We start from the raw sequence: 20020 nt of genomic DNA, 5'->3' as shown, positions 1-20020 counted from the left end.
ATCAGCAGGGAAATGTAACTGTCAGCCTTCCCCCTTTAATAACTCCTTGCTGTAATTTCTCAGATAAGCATGGGGAGACAAAGATGATTGCCAGGTGTCCAGTAATTTCGTGGGTTTTTTTTTTTCTTTTTTGGAAATTTAAAGGTTGCAAAGGATGGATGAATGTTGTTAGCGGTTGTCATGGTAACCGAGCACTAGCTCTTAAATGCTACCAAGTAGCTGTCCCACAAATATATCTTATTCCCTCTGTATTTATTCCTGGCTGGCTTTGTGTTGTCTGTTCTTGGTTATCACCTTCTTTTTCCCCCTCCAAGTTATTAAAGAGGCTTATTCCGAGAAATCAGAATTAAAGTGGCAGAATTGCCAGGATTTGATACACGTTTCTCTAGACAATCTTTTATGATAACCTGTTGCCAGGTGTTTATTCCAAAGCAAAACACAAGGTCTCCTCCCAAAACTCTTATATTGCACTGCTCTGATTCCTTTTCTGCCTCTCTCTCTCACACACACTGTTTTTAAAACCGCCCCTCAAAAAGGTAGATTTTTTTAAAAAGGTAGATTTAAAATGGTAGTGAAATCTCCCCATAGAAACATAGAAGCATAGAAGACTGACGGCAGAAAAAGACCTCATGGTCCATCTAGTCTGCCCTTATACTATTTTCTGTATTTTATCTTAGGATGGATATATGTTTGTCCCAGGCATGTTTAAATTCAGTGACTGTGGATTTATCTACCACGTCTGCTGGAAGTTTGTTCCAAGGATCTACTACTCTTTCAGTAAAATAATATTTTCTCATGTTGCCTTTGATCTTCCCCCAAACTAACTTCAAATTGTGTCCCCTTGTTCTTGTGTTCACTTTCCTATTAAAAACACATCCCTCCTGGACCTTATTTAACCCTTTAACATATTTAAATGTTTCGATCATGTCCCCCCTTTTCCTTCTGTCCTCCAGACTATACAGATTGAGCTCATTAAGTCTTTCCTGATACGTTTTATGCTTAAGACCTTCCACCATTCTTGTAGCCCATCTTTGCACCCGTTCAATTTTGTCAATATCTTTTTGTAGGTGAGGTCTCCAGAACTGAACACAGTATTCCAAATGTGGTCTCACCTGCACTCTATATAGCGGGATCATAATCTCCCTCTTCCTGCTTGTTATACCTCTAGCTATGCAGCCAAGCATCCTACTTGCTTTCCCTACCGCCTGACTGCACTGTTCACCCATTTTGAGACTGTCAGAAATCACTACCCCATCCTGCAGTAGAACCAGTAGTGAGTTATTTATTTATTTTTATTTGTTTATTTATTTTTATTATATAGAGCGCTGGCAAGACCACATTTGGAATACTATATTCAGTTCTGGAGACCTCACCTACAAAAAGATATTGACAAAATTGAACGGGTCCAAAGATGGGCTACAAGAATGGTGGAAGGTCTTAAGCATAAAACGTATCAGGAAAGACTTCATGAACTCAATCTGTATTGTCTAGAGCAGTGTTTTTCAACCAGTGTGCCGTGGCACACTAGTGTGCCGTGAGACATGGTCAGGTGTGCCGCAAAGCTCAGAGAGAGAGAGAAAGCAAGAGAGAAAGAAAGCAAGAGAGAGAAAGAGTGAGAGAGAGAAAGAACAAGAGAGAGAGAGAAAGCAAGAGAGAGAGAGAAAGAAAGCAATAGAGAGAGAGAAAGAGGGGGGAAGGAGAGAGAGAGAAAGACTGAGGGAGGTAGGGAGGGAGGGAGAAAGAGCAAAAAAGGAAGGAAGAGAAAGGGATGGAGAGAAAAAGAAGGAAGGGAGAGAAAGAGGGTGGGAGAGAGAAATAGAGTGAAAGGGAGGAAGAGAGATTTTTTTTGTCCAAACTTTTTTTAGCCCCCACCCTCCCCCTGCTCAATGTGCCCCAGGGTTTTGTAAATGTAAAAAATGTGCCACGGCTCAAAAAAGGTTGAAAATCACTGGTCTAGAGGATAGAAGGGATAGGGGGGGACATGATTTATTTATTTTATTTTATTTATTTGTCAAACAATTGTAGGGTGATAATTTGTACAAATTAAACATTAGATAAGCAATGATAAAAAGTAACAAGATAAGAAGACAATAGGACAGGGACGGTAGGCACAATGGTGCGCTTATGCACGCCCCTTATAGAAACATCTAAATATGTTAAAGGGTTAAATAAGGTTCAGGAGGGAAGTGTTTTTAATAGGAAAATCAACGCAAGAACAAGGGGCCCCAATCTGAGGTTAGATCAGAAGCAACATGAGAAAATATTATTTTACTGAAAGAGTAGTAGATCCTTGGAACTTCCAGCAGATGTGGAACTTCCAGCAGATGTGGTTGGTAAATCCACAGTAAATGAATTTAACATGCCTGGGATAAACATATATCCATCCTAAGATAAAAAACAGAAAAAGTATAAGGGCAGACTAGATGGACTCTGCCTGCCTGCCTGCCACTCTGTTTTCTAGTCTATCTGTCTATCTTAACAGATAGCTAATTCGAGAGAGGAGGAGGAGAGAGGATGGAGATGGTAGAAATAGAGATTGAGCTGATATATAGATACAGATATAGATACAGATACAAGTGCAGATAGAGGGAGAAGTAGAGGGAGATAGAGATAGAGACAGGCGTGCATTTATTTTGCTAATTCCCTATCAGAAGGGTTTTCTTGGCTCCTCTAGTAACATCCGGACATGCAGTTCAGTCCCCAAGCCATCCTACTGTGATCAATGCATTCCAAAGAGGGCAGCATCACCTGTTGTGATGGCAGAGAGGGAAATTGTAGGATTCTGCTGTGCAGAAAGGTATCTGGATTAAATTGCCTCCTTCCTGCCCCTTTCTCTCTCTCTCTCTCTCTCCCTCCCTCCCTCTCCTTCTGCCTCTCTCCTTCTCCTTTACACAATGTACCTTGGCTAAAAGGATAAAACAGACAGTCACTCATTACCAGCAGCATTACTTTTTTCCCCCCACAGGTTCTCTCCGGTTTAATGCTCAGGATCACCCTCCAGTTCCCCTTTCTTGCCCCCACTCCATAAAATATGCATCCTTTGCTTGCCTTGAATATGAACCTTATTAACCTGAGATATATCCTGGATTGGCAACTTGGGAGCGTTTAATAACTTTTTTAGTCTGCTGTCTCAGTGCTTAACACTACAGCATTTTAAATTTCTCTCTTCATCGCTCTCTCTCTCTCTTTCCTTCTCTCTCTCTTTCTGTCTCTCTCCCCTGCCTCCCTCTCTCTCTCTCCATCTCTCTCTTCCCCTCTTTCTTTCTCTCCATCTCTTTCTCTCTCTCGCTCCCCCTCTCCTTCCCTCTCTTCCTTCCTTTTTCTCCCCTTCCCTCTTTTTCTCTCTTTCTATCTCCCCTTCCCCCTCTTCTGTCTCTTCCTCCCTCCCTCTTTCTCTCTCTCTCTCCCACTCTCCTTCCCTCCATCCCTCTCTTTCTTTCTCTTCCTTCCTCTTTTTCCCCCTCCCTCTTTTTCTTTCTCTCTAGCCCTTCCTCCCCTCTTCTGTCTCTTCCTCCCTCCATCTTTCACTCTCTGTCTCCCACTCTCCTTCCCTCCATCCCTCTCTTTCTTTCTCTTCCTTCCTCTTTTTCTCCTTCCCTCTTTTTCTTTCTCTCTATCCCTTCCTCCCCCTCTTCAGTCTCTTCCTCCCTCCCTCTTTCTCTCTCTCTATCCTTCCCTCACCTCCTCTCTCTCCCTCTCTCTCTCTCCCTCCATCCTAAAGTGCCTTTTAACAATATTTCAGCAAACTAACTTGTCTCAGGCGGCTCAGGAACACTTGTTGCTGGAAATGATGTTTTCCTCAGTAACATCTCTGCATCATTCTGACATGTTTAACATTTCAAAATGGGTTTTCGTATTTGGCTGCTGTTGTTTTTTTAAAGAGAGCCTGAACATAAATTGCAGGTATTCTCTCCCTGCCCTAGCCAGTTACATCCCAGAATAAGTGCGGTGGAATAATTGAACCGAAACAAGCCACCAATGACAGCACAGCCGGAAGAGTTGAGAATCACATTTTTTCTTCTTCTTTCTTCTTTTTTCCTCCCTTTTTAAAAAAGCTTGCTTTAATTGCTTTTTTCCTGGGCTTGGAATATTTATAGGGTAGGAGATTGCCAAGTTATTTATTAGATGGAGAATCTGGGGATAGACTAATATAAATCACTTAGGCTGGTATTGAATATACCCGACACTCAGTAATTTAAAAAGCTTTAATAAAAATGCTAAAATATGAGACTTGTCGGGTGGCTGTAATGAGACTCAGTTATCATGTTTTTATCAACGATTTCTGGCTGTTGTACTTTTATAGTTTGAACAAAGACCAAAAAATGTGGGCAGGGCCTCCCAAACATACAGAAGCCAAAACTTTGGATATATGCAACAGCAAGATTCCTACAAGTGTGGCAGGCAGCAAACTCTGACACATCCCCATAATTAAGCTCTTGGTACCTTCTAGGATATTGTAGAATAGAATAGAATAGAATAGAATAGAGAAGAGAAGAGAAGAGAAGAGAAGAGAAGAGAATTCTTTATTGGCCAAGTGTGATTGGACACACAAGGAATTTGTCTTTGGTGCAGATGCTCTCAGTGTACATAAAACAAAAAGAGACATTTGTCAAGAATCATGTGGTACAACACTTAATTATTGTCATAGGGGTCAAATAATCAATGAAGAAACAATCAATATTAATTAAAAATCTAAGGATACAAGCAACAAGTTACAGTCATACAACCCTAAGTGGGAGGAAATGGATGATAGGAATGATGAGAAAAAAACCTAGTAGAAATAGAAGTGCAGACTTAGTAAAAAGTTGACAATGTTGAAGGAATTATTTGTTTAGCATACTGATGACATTTGGGGGGGGGGGATTGTTCTTGTGTCTAGTTGTCTTGGTGTGCGGTGCTCTGTAGTGACGTTTTGAGGGTAGGAGTTGAAACGGTTTATGTCCAGGATGCGAGAGGTCAATAAATAGTTTCACTGCCCTCTTTTTGACTCGTGCAATATACAGGTCCACAATGGAGGGCAGGTTGGCAGCAATATGCTTTATTTTTGGAAGCAACTGTCTGTTTTGATAGAGGTAGCCCTCAAGTTACAATCTTTCATTTAATGGTTGTTTGAATGTAGCATGGCATTTATGACCAGTCCTCACACAACAGTCAGGCACAAGGCAACTGCCATGGCCTTCACCCCTTCCTTCCTTCCTTCCCTCCCTCCCTCCCTCCCTCCATCCTTCTTTCCTTCCTTCCTTCCATCCTTCCTTCCTTCCCTCCATCCTTCTTTCCTTCCTTCCTTCCTTCCATCCATCCATCCTTCTTTCCTTCCTTCCTTCCATCCATCCATCCATCCATCATGCATTTGGTACTAAAAACTCAGAAACAAAATAATGAACTCCATCTCATAGAATAGGCAAGCCAAATGGCACTGGAGCAACCAGCTGATTAAGAGATGCTACATTGTTTGCTCATGGCCATCTTCTACCATCACCTTGTGATCGACAGGAATCCTATTCTAGGAGAGAGCAGGAACAGGTGGAAGGGGGAAAGAGAGAGAGAGAGAGAGAGACTACAGAGCAGTTGCCAAGCAACTATCCATATCTGCTTTCATTGATTCTTCCCGCCCCCCTTAAGGTGCCAGCAAATTCTGTTGACTGGAGGCCACTCTTTATTTTATCTTGATTAAATCTTTCAGGGCTGCTGGGACATATCCAGTGACATAGCGATGTCACCAAGGAGGCAGCGATGAATATTTTCATCCTAAATCTACCTGAACTGTGTACAGAAATTGGATAAGTGGTGCCAAGGAAAGATAGAAACTTATGCGAGGATGGGTAAAAGTCGGTTCAAAGAAACAGTTTGCCTGACCCTGGTTGGATATTCATTAGCCAGTGTCAAAGAGGCACAATGAATAAATTTGCAAAATCAGGTGGAAAGGAGATTAGCAAACCCAGATCCTTGTCTAGGACAAAAAAAAATCTGAATGAATGTATCCTGGGGAGATGGCTGTACATATTTTGCTTGAACACAACTCACAATGGGAAGCTCACCAGAACCCTTGTAATATAAAAACACAGAAACATCGAAGATTGATGGCAGAAAAAGACCTGATGGTTAGTGATGGGCGAACCCAACGGTGTTCGGGTTCGGCAAGTTCGGATGAACTTCGCGTAAAGTTCACCCAAACCCGAACCGAACCTGAACTCTGAGCGCTACATGACGTCAAAGCTCCAACCCCGGAATCCCATCGTTTTTTATTTTTACGGATTTTTAATTTTTATTTATTTATATTTTTACGAAAAAGGATACCGCAGAGGCGCTGCAAGCAAAGGGAAGTCCTTTCACGTAAAAATGAACATTTTTTATTTTTACGTGAAAGAACGGCCCTTTGCTTGCAGCGCCGCTGCGGCGTCCTTTTTCGTAAAAATAACAATGTTTATTTTTACGTGAAAAGACCTCCCTTTGAAGGAGCTGGGGAATCCCTCCCACGAAGAGATTCCGGGGGCGGAGCTTTGATGTCACGTATACCGGCAGGTTGCTAAGGACGCCAAGGTGATCACTTCCTGGATTCCATGGGATGAAAAATAGGGAGTGTAGAAGTAATATAATTCTTGTGTGTAAGTTTCATTGTGTTCAGTAAATAATTGTTCAATTAAAAAAATATGTGGTCCATTACTTTCTGGGTGACCCCCATAGTTTTGCAGAAATGGATAAATTTTGCAGGACCAGTTGGCTTTCTCCCTTCTTTGGTGCATGCCCGAAGTGAATATCACAATTGATCCTTGTTATATTTTGGCATCTTCAATCCCCTGTGCCAGTTACCAAGATTCACAGCCATTGATTAAACCATCTTGCAGGAAAGTGTGTGATAAAGTCATGATGTCTGCATTGAGGCTTAGTCAATATATACATTCCCTTGCGTGCATGGCTAACAAGGAAGAGAGACAGAAAGAAATTGCGTAGAGGCACACTTTGGTTTTAATACAGTTCATAAATTAGAAAGGGAACACAAACGAGGCGCCATAATTTGGAATGTAAATATCTCGGGAAGATATTCGATAGAGAATTGTACAAGCACCTCGAAACAAAATCTGTCTCCTTCCTGGGGTTGGGAAAGCAGTGAAAAAAGGCTATAAATACACAAGCTGAAAGATGCTCTGGAAACAATCATTATAAACCATTGGAGCACAGCTTGAGTGGCTTGTGATGTCATTGGAATCATGGTGTGTATTTATATCCTCGCAATTCATAATAATTTGTTCTCATTCCCTATCATCGGTCTTCACAAAACACAGCATAGGCAAGGGGAGAAATCATCAATATAATGGGATTTGATCTGACATGATATAAAGTGTTAACTAAGTGGGGCATTGAAGATTGAAATCCCATGTAAGGCCAGCATGAGTGGGCCTTCTCCAGGTCCCGTCAACTAAACAATGTCGGTTGGCGGGGCCCAGGGGAAGAGCCTTCTCTGTGGCGGCCCCGGCCCTCAGGAACCAACTCCCCCCATAGATTAGAATAGCCCCCACCCTCCTTGCCTTTCGTAAGCTCCTCAAAACCCACCTCTGCCATCAGGCATGGGGGAATTAAGATAATCTTTCCCCCTAGGCTTCTACAATTTATGCATGGTATGTTTGTATGTATGATTGGTTTTTATAACAAGGGTGTTTAGCTGTTGTAGCATTGGATTTTTTACATTCTGTTTTTTGTCACTGTTGTTAGCCACCCCGTGTCCATGGAGAGGAGCAGTATACAAATCCAATAAATAATAATAATAATAATAATAATAATAATAATAATAATAATAATAATAAAAAACAGCCATTCACTTGACATCTACCTAGTTTAACCCCGAGAATGCCTGAAGAGAGGACTAGTCCAAGATATAATATAATATGACAACAAAGTTGGAAGGGACCTTGGAGGTCTTCTAGTCCAACCCCCTGCTTAGGAAGGAAACCCTACAGCAAATCGGACAAATGGTTATCCAACATCTTCTTAAAAACTTCCAGTGTTGAAAGATTTTCTTCTTAAAAACTTCCAGTGTTGGAACTTCATAGCTTCTGGAGGCAAGTTGTTCCATCAATTAATTGTTCTCACTGTCAATAAATTTCTCCTTTGTTCTGGTGCATTTATGCACGACCCTTATTGACCTCTTAGGAATCGGGAGAGGCCAACAGTGGATAGTCTAAGGGTAAAGTTCTGGAGGTTAGGGGATGATACTACAGAGTCAGGCAGTGAGTTCCATGCCTCAACTACTCGGTTACTAAAGTCGTATTTCCTGCAGTCGAGATTGGAGCGGTTTACTTTAAGTTTGTATCTGTTGTGTCCTCGTGTGTTGTTGTGGCTGAAGCTGAAGTAGTCATCTAGTCATTGCCAGCCACATGACCACAGGGATGTCTTTTGACAGCGTTGGCTCTTTGGTTTAGAAATAAAGATGAGCACCAGGGAACGACTCACTCACATATGTGCGAGGGGATCCTTTATCTTTACCTTATGTAGACAGTGTGTATATGTTTACTCCTCTCCTGTCATGTTCTCATTATATGCTAAATAGCTAAACAATAGTGGAGCATTCAGGAAACGGACTGCACTGCAATAGACATTCCTTGTAAACAACAGTGATTTAACATCGGTAGGATTACAATATTGCCTTGCTCACCATGGAAACTGTCAAAAGGTAAAAACCAGATGAGAACTTCATCAAGAATTGTATTAGTACGGCAGAAATTCCAGGGGGCATACAAATAAGGTGTGCCTACAACTGAAAAGGAGAGGGTCTCTCCTAACCAGTGGCCATCAACCAGTGGTCCACGTCCACTGGTGGTCCACAAGAAAACTTTGGTCTGTCTGTCTGTCTGTCTGTCTGTCTGTCTGTCTGTCTGTCTGTCTCTCTCTCTCTCTCTCTCTCTCTCTCTCTATCTATCTATCTATCAATCCATCATCTATCTATATCAGTCTATCTATACACCTTTAATCTATCTCTCAATCATCTATCAATCTTTCTGTCAATCCATTATCTATCTATCTATCTATCTATCTATCTATCTATCTATCTATCTATCTATTATCTATCTATTATCTATCTATCTATCTATCTATTTTCTATCTATCTATCTATCTATTTTCTATCTATCTATCTATCTATCTATCTATCTATCTATCTATCTATCTATCTATCTATCCATCATCTATCTATATCAGTCTATCTACATACCTATAATCTATCTCTCTATCATCTATCAATCATCTATCTTTCTGTCAATCCATTATCCATCTATCTATCTATCTATCATCTATCTATCTATCTATCTATCTATCTATCTATCTATTATCTATCTATCTATTATCTATCTATCTATCTATCTATCTATCTATCTATCCATCATCTATCTATATCAGTCTATCTACATACCTATAATCTATCTCTCTATCATCTATCAATCATCTATCTTTCTGTCAATCCATTATCCATCTATCTATCTATCTATCTATCTATCTTCTATCTATCTATCTATCTATCTATCTATCTATCTATCTATCTACCTACCTATCTATCTATCTATCTATCTATCTATCCATCATCTATCTATATCAGTCTATCTACATACCTATAATCTATCTCTCTATCATCTATCAATCATCTATCTTTCTGTCAATCCATTATCCATCTATCTATCTACCTACCTACCTGATTGATTGATTTCTATGCCACCCCTCTCGGGGCGGCTTATAACATACAGTATAGAAAAAAACAGAACATTACAATAAAATAAATCCTATTAAATTAAAATTACAAAGCAATCTAAAATCCCTAATTAAATTAAAAATCAATCAAACCCATTCGTACAGCACTTCAGTAAAGTCACTGGATTTGAAGTTGGGGCATAGGGGGAAATATAGTACATTCTGTGTTTCAGGTCCCAGTGGATTGTTCTTTCAAGTAGTGATTGACAATCAAACGAAGCATGAGCAATACCTTTGGTAGTTGGGGTGAAATGTAGAGGATATTGTTTTCGGGGGTGGGTGGGTCTGGTGTTTTGTCTCTTAAAAACAGGGCTTCCCGTGTGCTTCATACCTGGAAAAGGGATGTTTCTAGGAGCTGTTTACGTTGTTAACAAACCACTTCAAACCTGGTTTGTTCTTATTGTTGTCAGTAAGAAGGAGGGAGGAGTGGATGGTATTTTTCACATTTGCTCTTGTAATCCATATGTACAGTTCATATAATGAGTTGAAGCTCCATAGATGAACCTTGGTTTGAGCCCAGAGAGAACCCTGTCCTTGAACTAGCTCTCCTTTTCCTCTTCATTTTTTTTTTTTGGCTGTTGTGATACAAAGTGCATTATCAAGGCCATAATAACTACCATAGCAACCAATTGTGAAGGCTTAAACATAGGTACTATTTCAGGGAAGAATAAACAACAAAGACAGAGAAGAATTCTTTTTTAAAAAAAATTAAAATAATTTTATTTACAAATATACAATAAATACATAAGAAACAAATAATTACGATTAACAATTAAAACATGGCAAATTACATAAGCAGTAATCGTATGCTTTGACAGTAAACCAAGACATAAAGACAAAACAGTCAATGAACATACAGACCTACAAAAGGAAAGAAAGAAAAAAGGACAGAGAAGAATTCTTGAAGAACATCTATTCCGGCCAGTGTCATCGGGTTTCTTCCCGTGTAGGATTTGGAAATTTCTGGCGACGTTTCGACGAGGTCTCACTCGTCATCTTCAGGCTGGTGTTTCTGTCCTTCTTCTCAGGCGAACACTGGGTGGGGTTTCCCATGGAGGGGAGCCTCAGGGGAATCCCAGTAGCCCAAAAACGGGCACTTCGGCTGGCAAAAGGGGTTTATATATATATAAATAAAGCGGAATCGTTTTTCCCCATAGATTGTTCTTCTAGTTTTTGTAAGGTATCAGCTGCCCTTTACATTGGCTAGGTGTTAGATTGCCTACAGCAGAGTAAGAGACCAAAGAGTAAAGGGTCTTTTCAAAAATATTTCAAAATGTTTTGAATTCTTTCCCATGAAAGGCGAGGGATATCATTAGAGTGGAAGGCTGAAGGAAAAGAATGAATAGAATCAAATTCTTTATTAATTTTCCACAGTTTAAAAAGAAAATCCAAATATAGATGCAAAAAAAGTCAAAGAAAATAAATAACTTTTCTTAAAATAAATCCAAAATATATACAACTATAAATATCAAAGGCACAATACATTATACAATAAATTATGACAAATTTATACTGTTCGAAAAAATAAGGGGAACACTCAAATAACACCTCCTAGATCTGAATGAATGAAATATTCTCATTGAATACTTTGTTCTGTATTCGCAGCATCGCAAAAACACGGACGTCCGGAGGTGGGGTTTCGAAGACTTCCGTGTTTTTGCAATGCTGTGATTTCGTTGAGGCTCCCCTCGCTGGGAAACCCCACCTCCGGACTTCCGTTGCCAGCGAAGCACCCGTTTTTGCGCTGCTGGGATTCCCCTGCAGCATCGCTTCAACACGGAAGTCCAGAGGTGGGGTTTCCCATGGAGGGGAGCCTCAGGGGAATCCCAGCAGCGCAAAAACGGGCACTTCGGCTGGCAAAAGGGGTGAGTTCTGGGCTTGCACGCATTGATTCCTATGGAAAACATTGTTTCATCTTATGAACTTTTCATCTTACGAACCTTGTCCCGGAACCAATTAAGTTCGTAAGACAAGGTATCACTATATATATATATATATTATTCCCCTCACCTCACCTCACCTTCTTCCTTCGGCAGCGACTGTCCTCCTCCTTTTCTTCCTCCTCTTCCTCCCACCCAAATTCCAAGCTTTTATTTCTTTCCTAATGGGTTTGCACGTATTATTTGCTTTTACATTGATTCCTATGGGAAAAATTGCTTCTATTTTAGAACGTTTCTACTTAAGAACCTGGCCACGGAACGAATTAAGTTCTTAAGTAGAGGTACCACCGTATATATACATGTGTGGTGTGTTTTGCTACTTCTCTATATAATTTAGTACATGTTTTCTACCATTAGTAAATTAACCTGTAATTTCATATGTACTTAAATAATTTATCATTCCGGCTTTATTTATTCCCCCCCCCCCCCCGTTTCTTACATTGATTCCTAATTTCTGGCCAGTTGTAAAATCTAAAGTTTATTTGATAAATACTTTAAATTAGAAAGAAAACAGAAATAATACCTAACAAATTCTTGATTGGCCAAGTGTGATTGGCCACATGAGGAATTTGTCTCTAGTGCATAAGCTCTCAGTGCACATACAACCCACAAGTCATAAATCTGAATCATAATCATAAAATACAATCATCGTAAATCATACTTTAAAAACTCAGCGATGGCCATAGGACACTCAATAAGCAAACAGCATCAATCATAATAGGATGCTAAGCAAAATAAATCAACATGAATCATGAGAGACAAAGAACACAGTTATAGTCATAAGAAGCTAAGAAAATACTATAGCTCACCAATTTCAGAAAACATTGCATTCATTCAGTGGGGAAAAGCCGAACTTTTGGGTTCCAGTGTGCATTCATGCACCAGTTTTCAGCACTTCTGCAGGTCCAAAGGACAGATGATCATCAAGTGCACATGCGCCCCAGAAACCCAGAAGACAAACAGGCATGCCAGGCGACCTGGCTTTGTATGCCACTTTGGGCATGCATGCAATAGATTCACTATCATGGCTATAGGTCAGGGATGGTGAACTTTTTTTTCCTTGGGGGCCAAAAGTGTGTGTGCGTGTGTTATTGCGCCTGCACGAGTGCCCGCACCCAGGGGTGGGTAGCAGGCACAACGGGGTGGAACACAGTTCCACCGGCGGAAATGAAGATGTGTGTGCAGCTCCAGCTGATCGGTGGCTGTCACTTCCTGGATTACTGGTCTTGGCTCAGCTTTCCTTTCCCCCCCCCCAGCTGCTTCATCTACGCTCCTTGCTTTTTTGTCCCACTGTAGATTTATTTTAAAACACAGCTGACTGATTTAAGAGCCCTGGTGGCACAGTGGTTAGCGATAGCAATAGCACTTAGACTTATATGCCACTTCACAGTGCTTCACATCCCTTTCTAACCAGTTTACAGAGTTGGCATCTTTCCTCCAACAGTCTGGGTCTTCATTTTACCAATCTCGGAAGGATGAAAGGCTAAATCAACCAATAGGGAATTCCAGGGGTGGAGCTTTAACGTCACGAAGACGTCCTTCCCGGAGTCCACATTTCGGCCAGCCAGGAAGGACGTCTCCATGACATCAAAGCTCCTCCCCTAGAATTCCCTATTGGGATTCCCCACCTCCATTTGAGCCTCCCGGCCGGCCGACAACTCCGTGGTTCTTCTGTGAAGGTGACAGCTGGGCGGTGGCGCTTCTCAGTGTTCTCCTGAACCTGAACGCTTAACCCAAACTTTTACCAAACTTCCGGGTTTGGCATTTGCGGCGGCGGGTTTGTAAGGCAAAAAAAGTTTGTAAGAAGAGGCAAAAAAAGAATGCCGAGAAGCCCCCCGGCTGTTTTGGAAGGTGACAGACAGGCAGCAGCGCTTCTCGCCGGCCTCCCAAATCCGAACCCGAACTTTTGCCGAACTTCTGGGTTCAGCGTTCGTGGCGGTGGGTTCGTAAGGTGAAAAAAGTTCGTTAGAAGAGGCAAAAAAATTCCAAACCCCGGGATCATATCTCGAAAAGTTCGTATGATGATGGGTTCGTATCACGAGGTACTACTGTATACCGTAAGTCTATTACTAGTGCTATTTTGGCAAGAAAGCATGTCGTCTTCACATTGAATAAGTCCAGAAAAGTGAACTTGCCATCACTAATACCAGCATAAAAATGCTTAATGTCCTTCCCCATTCTTTTGTTGCAGTTCCTCCTCAGATTATAAATATCTCATCAGACATCACCATCAATGAAGGCAGCAGCGTCACTCTCCTGTGCTTAGCCTTTGGGAGACCAGAACCGACAGTAACATGGAAGCATCTCTCCAGCAAAGGTAAGAGGTGGCCTCCAAACATATGTTGCATTTGTGTTGCTCCTGGATAAGGTCTGACCATGTTGATCACACAAAGCTTTGGATGATGCAGACTAGTTTCACAACAGAATGGTCTGTTTGTTTTTTCCAAATATAGGTCTGTAGATCATGCATTGGGACTTCATGCTGGGAAATTTCCATTGGCAGGGGAACCAGTGAGAGGCCACATTATCTGTTATTTTGTCTTTTAAATTGAGTGAGATTTGGCTCAGAATTCTCCCCTGCCATCACCTGCTTGGATTGCTTAGAAATGACTGGGCAAATAATTGCAATGGCCCTGTATGAAGGTTACATTGACAAGCAAATGCTCATTCCTGCACTCTGGAGTTGTTGGAATGGATGATGATCAGCCGATAAGGTTCTCACAACATAGCTGTCTCGGTTTATGTATGGTCTGTTTGGTTGCATGATTGTTTTTTAATAAGGGTTTGATGTATTGCTTGTTGTGAGCCGCTCCGAGTCCTTGAAGAGGAGCGGCATACAAATCTAATATATTATTATTATTATTATTATTATTATTATTATTATTATTATTATTATTATCATCATCATCATCATCATCATTATTATTATTATTATTATTATTATTATTATTATTGTGGTACAAATGTTTTGATGGTGGTATGAATGGTCCTAGACTCGTTAGAGGGATTGCAGGAAGGATGAAGAATAAAACTAGTAGCAGATTGGGCATATTTATTTATTTATTCATTCATTCATTCATTCATTCATTTATTTATTTGTTTGTTTGTTTATTTATTTATCTATTTATCCAATACACAATACATATGGAAGAGAATAGACATGAAGTAATATATATAAAGATAATATGTAAAAATAGGGAAGATATATGAGAGGAAGAAAATATATATGCTATATGAGAGAAAGGAAAGACAATTGGACAGGGGACGAAAGGCACACTAGTGCACTTATGTACGCCCCTTACTGACCTCTTAGGAACCTGGAGAGGTCAATCGTGGATAGTCTAAGGGAGAAATGTTGGGGGTTAGGGGTTGACACTATTGAGTCCAGTAATGAGTTCCACACTTCATATTTTTCATATTTTTTACAGTCAAGTTTGGAGCGGTTAATATTAAGTTTGAATCTGTTGCGTGCTCTTGTGTTGTTGCGGTTGAAGCTGAAGTAGTCATTGACCGGTAGGATGTTGCAGCATATGATCTTGTGGGCAATATGTGAGACACTGCAGGAACATGTTATTATCGGAATATTAAATAACATCTGTAAAGAAACGTGGACAACTTCTAGTTGATGATGTCCACCTTCTCAAAGTAATTGTGTCTCTGACTTGATGGGTTTACAAGGGAAACACCATATGATGAACTAAAGGTGATTTTCAAAAGGCAACTGGATTTTGTTGCCTTTTGAAACACATACATACACACATATACCCAAAAACACACAACTTTGGGACAACCATGACTTGGATGGCTGAGAATCTCCATAGCCATCATATGATGAAGAATTGCTTCATATGAAGCAATTGAATTCCAAGAGCCGGGGTAGCACAGTGGTTAGAGTGCAGCACCGCAGGCTACTTCAGCTAACTGCTAGCTGTAGTTCAGCAGTTCAAATCTCACCACTGGCCCAAGGTTGACTCAGCCTTCTATCCTTCCAAGGTGGGTCAAATGAGGACCCCGATTCTTTGGGGCAAGAGGCTGATTCTGTAAACAGAGGGCTGTAAAAGCACTCTGAAGCAGTATATAAGTCTAAATGCTATGGCTACTGCTATAATCAAGTCCTTGCTCAGCTTTCAGTTTCAAGCAGGCAATGGTGACCAAAGGCAGGAAAGGCCTTGTCTGCTTTATTTTCCACCCCTGTAACATTTTCATGTCGAGTTCTCTGCATCCAAGATTTGAGCAGGGCCTTAAGGCAGGCTTGGAAGAGGAGTTAAGAATATTTTAGACCTAATGGATAGATCATTGGCAGATACCTGCAGAATCTAAATTATTCTCAGACTCTAGTGCAATACATCAGGGTAACTTTCCTTTGGTCTGGGATCCTGGGTCATTTGGCCAAGTTTCCAAAGAAATGAGAAATTTGAATTGTTCCCCTTTTGCCGTTTTTCTAAGGGCATTGGGTTTTGTGTCTCTTTTTCTGATATTTACCAGTTATTACTATTATTACTTATTATTATTATTATTATTATTATTATTATTATTATTATTATTTATTGGATTTGTATGCCGCCCCTCTCCGGAGACTCGGGGCGGCTAACAGCAATAATAAGACAGTGTACAGTAATAATCCAATACTAAAAATGATTAAAAACCCATTAATATAAAAAAAAACCATACATACAGATATACCATGCATAAAATTGTAATGGCCTAGGGGGAAAGAGGATCTCAATTCCCCCATGCCTGGTGGCAGAGGTGGGTTTTAAGTAGCTTACGAAAGGCAAGGAGGGTGGGGGCAATTCTAATCTCTGGGGGGAGTTGGTTCCAGAGGGCCGGGGCCACCACAGAGAAGTTGTATCTCAATGCAATGGAATATTTCCTCTTGATTTTAGGTGTTCATGCTGAGGCTACAGGGTTACACGAAGGGGAATGGAACAAACTGTAAACTAACAGAAGAATGTGTAATGCTTTTTTTTTTCTTAGATAAACTGTAGTTCAGGAAGGAAAAGAAAAGGAAAGGAAAGGAAGGCAAAAGTAATTTAATAAAACTTAACTAATCTATTTGACACTTCCAGTTTCCCAAGAATCAAGGGAGGTTTAGAGAATATACCATTTCTGGAAGTCAGATAAGAATTTTTATTGTCTGTCTCAAATGGGATCAGCATTAAAATAGAAACCTCTAGTCTACATCCAGGGTTCTTTAACGACTCAATTGCATAAGGTATTTTTTTTCTCCCTGCGAACAGCTATAAATCCAACTGTTTCCCCAAAGAGATTCAAAATGTACTTATTCCCGTATGCTGAAAGTTTTTCCCCCGACTTCAGCACTTTCTCAACTTGAATAGCCTTATTCTTAATTCATATTTACACAGTGATGGAATTAGACACCGGTCACCTGCAGGATTAGATTAGATTAGATTAGATTTATTGGATTTATATGCCGCCCCTCTCCGCAAACTCGGGGCGGCTCACAACAATAATAAAAAACAGTACATAATAACAAATCCAATACCCACCAATCTAATTACAATTTAAAATTAATAAATTCATAAAACAGTTCCAAAATATATAAAACAGGCACACAGTCAATCAATCAAATGGCAAAACAACATGGGCAAGGGGGAGATGTTTTAGTTCCCCCATGCCTGATGGCAGAGGTGGGTCTTAAGGAGTTTACGAAAGGCAGGGAGCGTGGGGGCAATCCTAATCTCAAGGGGGAGCTGGTTCCAGAGGGTCGGGGCCCCTACAGAGAAGGCTCTTCCCCTGGGTCCTGCCAGACGGCATTGTTTAGTCGACGGGACCCGAAGAAGGCCCACTCTGTGGGACCTAATCGGTCGCTGGGATTCATGCGGCAGGAGGCGGTCCTGAAGATAAGATGTCTGACCGGGATAAGCAAATCATCCATCCTATGTTTCTATGTTTCTAACTGCAGATATTCACTTAACAATGCCATGGCAAAAGGTGATCGTATCAGGTTTATGCTTTACTTAGAAACCAGCTTGCTTAGCAACTGCAGCTCGGGTTCCAGCTGTGGTCATAGATGGTGCACATATTAAATATCCAACTCACTTTTATTTCCTTCCCTTCACCTTCATTGGATGGTTCTCTCCTTCATGATGCAGGCCAACTAGTTTGATACATCTTTATGTGATGAGCAATCATCTCCCTAATAAACAACTCAAAATTTTGTAGAGTCACAAGGACTGAATAGAATTATTCTTGTTCTCTCTTTGAGACAAAACGTGCATCATCAGAAATAATATATACATCAGCGGTCTTTTTTTTTCCTTGGCAGCTATGAAACAAGATATCTTACAGATAGTAGCAATCTCTCGCGTGCATTTATTTGATCTTAGATACATATTGATATAAGCCTGAAGATTTTTTCCCCCAAGGCTTCTCTTTGCTTCTAGTAAATGACATTAAATAAAGAGATATCACATGGATAGGTTTTTCTTCTTCTTTTTAACAAGAAAACAATACTTTGCAAATTTAAACATATTTATTTATTTTATTTATTTATTTATTTATTTATTTATTTATTGGATTTGTATGCCGCCCCTCTCCGCAGATTCGGGGCGGCTAACAACAGTAATAAAACGGTATATAACAATAATCCAATACTAAAAATGATTAAAAACACATTCATATAAAAACCAAACATACATACAGACTTACCATGCATAAAATTGTAAAGGCCTAGGGGGAAAGTGTATCTCAGTTCCCCCATGCCTGGCGGCAGAGGTGGGTTTTAAGCAGCTTACGAAAGGCAAGGAGGGTGGGGGCAATTCTAATCTCTGGGGGGAGTTGGTTCCAAAGGGCCGGGGCTGCCACAGAGAAGGCTCTTCCCCTGGGTCTCGCCAAGCGACATTGTTTGGTTGACGGGACCCAGAGAAGACCCACTCGGTGGGACCTAACTGGTCGCTGGGATTCGTGCGGCAGAAGGCGGTCCCTGAGGTAATCTGGTCCGGTGCCATGAAGGGCTTTATAGGTCATAACCAACCACTTTGAATTGTGACCGGAAACTGATCGGCAACCAATGCAGACTGCGGAGTGTTGGTGTGTGCAGCTCATGGTACAGAAAATCTCACCAGTGCCTTGACCTGCCTTTAATAATATTAAGACCACACCTAGAGTACTGCATCCAGTTTTGGTCATCACATTATAAAAAAGATGTTGAGACTCTAGACAGAATGCAGAGAAGAGCAACCAAGATGATTAAGGGATGGTTGGAGGCGATAACATACGATGAACGGTTGCAGGAACTAGGCATGGCTGGGCAAGGACCAGGGGAGACACGATAGCAATGTTCCAATATTTGAGGGGCTGCAACAGAAGGAAGGGGGTCAACCTACAGTATTCTCCAAAGCACCTGGAGGCCGGACAAGGAATAGTGGGTGGAAACTGATCAAGGAGAGGTTCAACCTGGCATCGGACCAGAATATCTCCGGGACCGCCTTCTTCCGCACGAATCCCAGCGACCGGTGAGGTCCCACGGAGTTGGCCTTCTCCAGGTCCTGTCGACTAAACAATGTCGTCTGGTGGGACCCAGGGGAAGAGCCTTCTCTGTGGTGGCTCCGACCCTCTGGAACCAGCTCCCCCCAGAGATTTGGATTGCGCCCACCCTCCTTGCCTTTCGTAAACTCCTTAAAACCCACCCCTGCCGTCAGGCATGGGGGAATTGAAACATCTCCCACTTGTCCATGTAGTTTTGGTGTATGATTGATTGTGTGCTTGTTTTTTTATATATTGGGGTTTCTTTTGTGGACTTTTTAACGTAAAACTGTAATTTCGATTGCTAAATATTAGATTTGTTACTATGTACTGTTTTTACCATTGTTGTGAGCCTCCCCGAGTCTGCGGAGAGGGACGGCATATAAATCCAATAAATCTAATCTAATCTAAATAAGGAGGAATTTTCTAACAGTAAGAAGAGTCAACAGGTGGAACAGAAGTTGCCTTCAGAAGTTGAGGGAGCTTCATAACCAGAAGTTTTCAAGAAGAGAATGGACTGCCATCTGTCAGAAAAGGTGTAAGGTCTGTGGTTGGAGTAGATGACTTACAAGGTCCCTTCCAACTGTGTTAATCTGTAAACACTAAGAATAATAATAACAACAGAGTTGTGGTTGTCCAGATGCCCTTGGAGATCATTGTCCACAATTACTATGCTGTTCAGGGCTTTTGGAGACTGAACCAGGCAAAATTTCTTCAACCTCACTTAAAAGAGAGTGTGAGAAAGTTATCTCCATTATGCTTTTTCTTCTTCTTCTTCTTCTTCTTCTTCTTCTTCTTCTTCTTCTTCTTCTTCTTCTTCTTCTTCTTCTTCTTCTTCTTCTTCTTCACCTGTAATG

The 20020-nt window shown here is 40.9% G+C and overlaps 1 protein-coding gene across 5 annotated transcripts in view; it reads left to right on the top strand.

The window, feature by feature from the left end:
* The window catches only part of LOC139174663 (opioid-binding protein/cell adhesion molecule homolog), a 532821-nt gene that overhangs the window by 421992 nt on the left and 90809 nt on the right, over nucleotides 1-20020 (top strand). For all 5 annotated transcript variants that reach the window (XM_070765162.1, XM_070765159.1, XM_070765161.1 and 2 more), the window contains one exon: nucleotides 13867-13992. In XM_070765162.1, coding sequence (XP_070621263.1) covers nucleotides 13867-13992 — 126 coding nt within the window. The remainder of the gene's footprint in view (nucleotides 1-13866; nucleotides 13993-20020) is intronic.

This window comes from Erythrolamprus reginae, chromosome 12, assembly GCF_031021105.1.
Source record: "Erythrolamprus reginae isolate rEryReg1 chromosome 12, rEryReg1.hap1, whole genome shotgun sequence".
NCBI lineage: Eukaryota > Metazoa > Chordata > Lepidosauria > Squamata > Dipsadidae > Erythrolamprus > Erythrolamprus reginae.
Note: the sequence above shows the minus strand (reverse complement) of the source record. Positions and strands in the feature narration are given on the sequence as shown.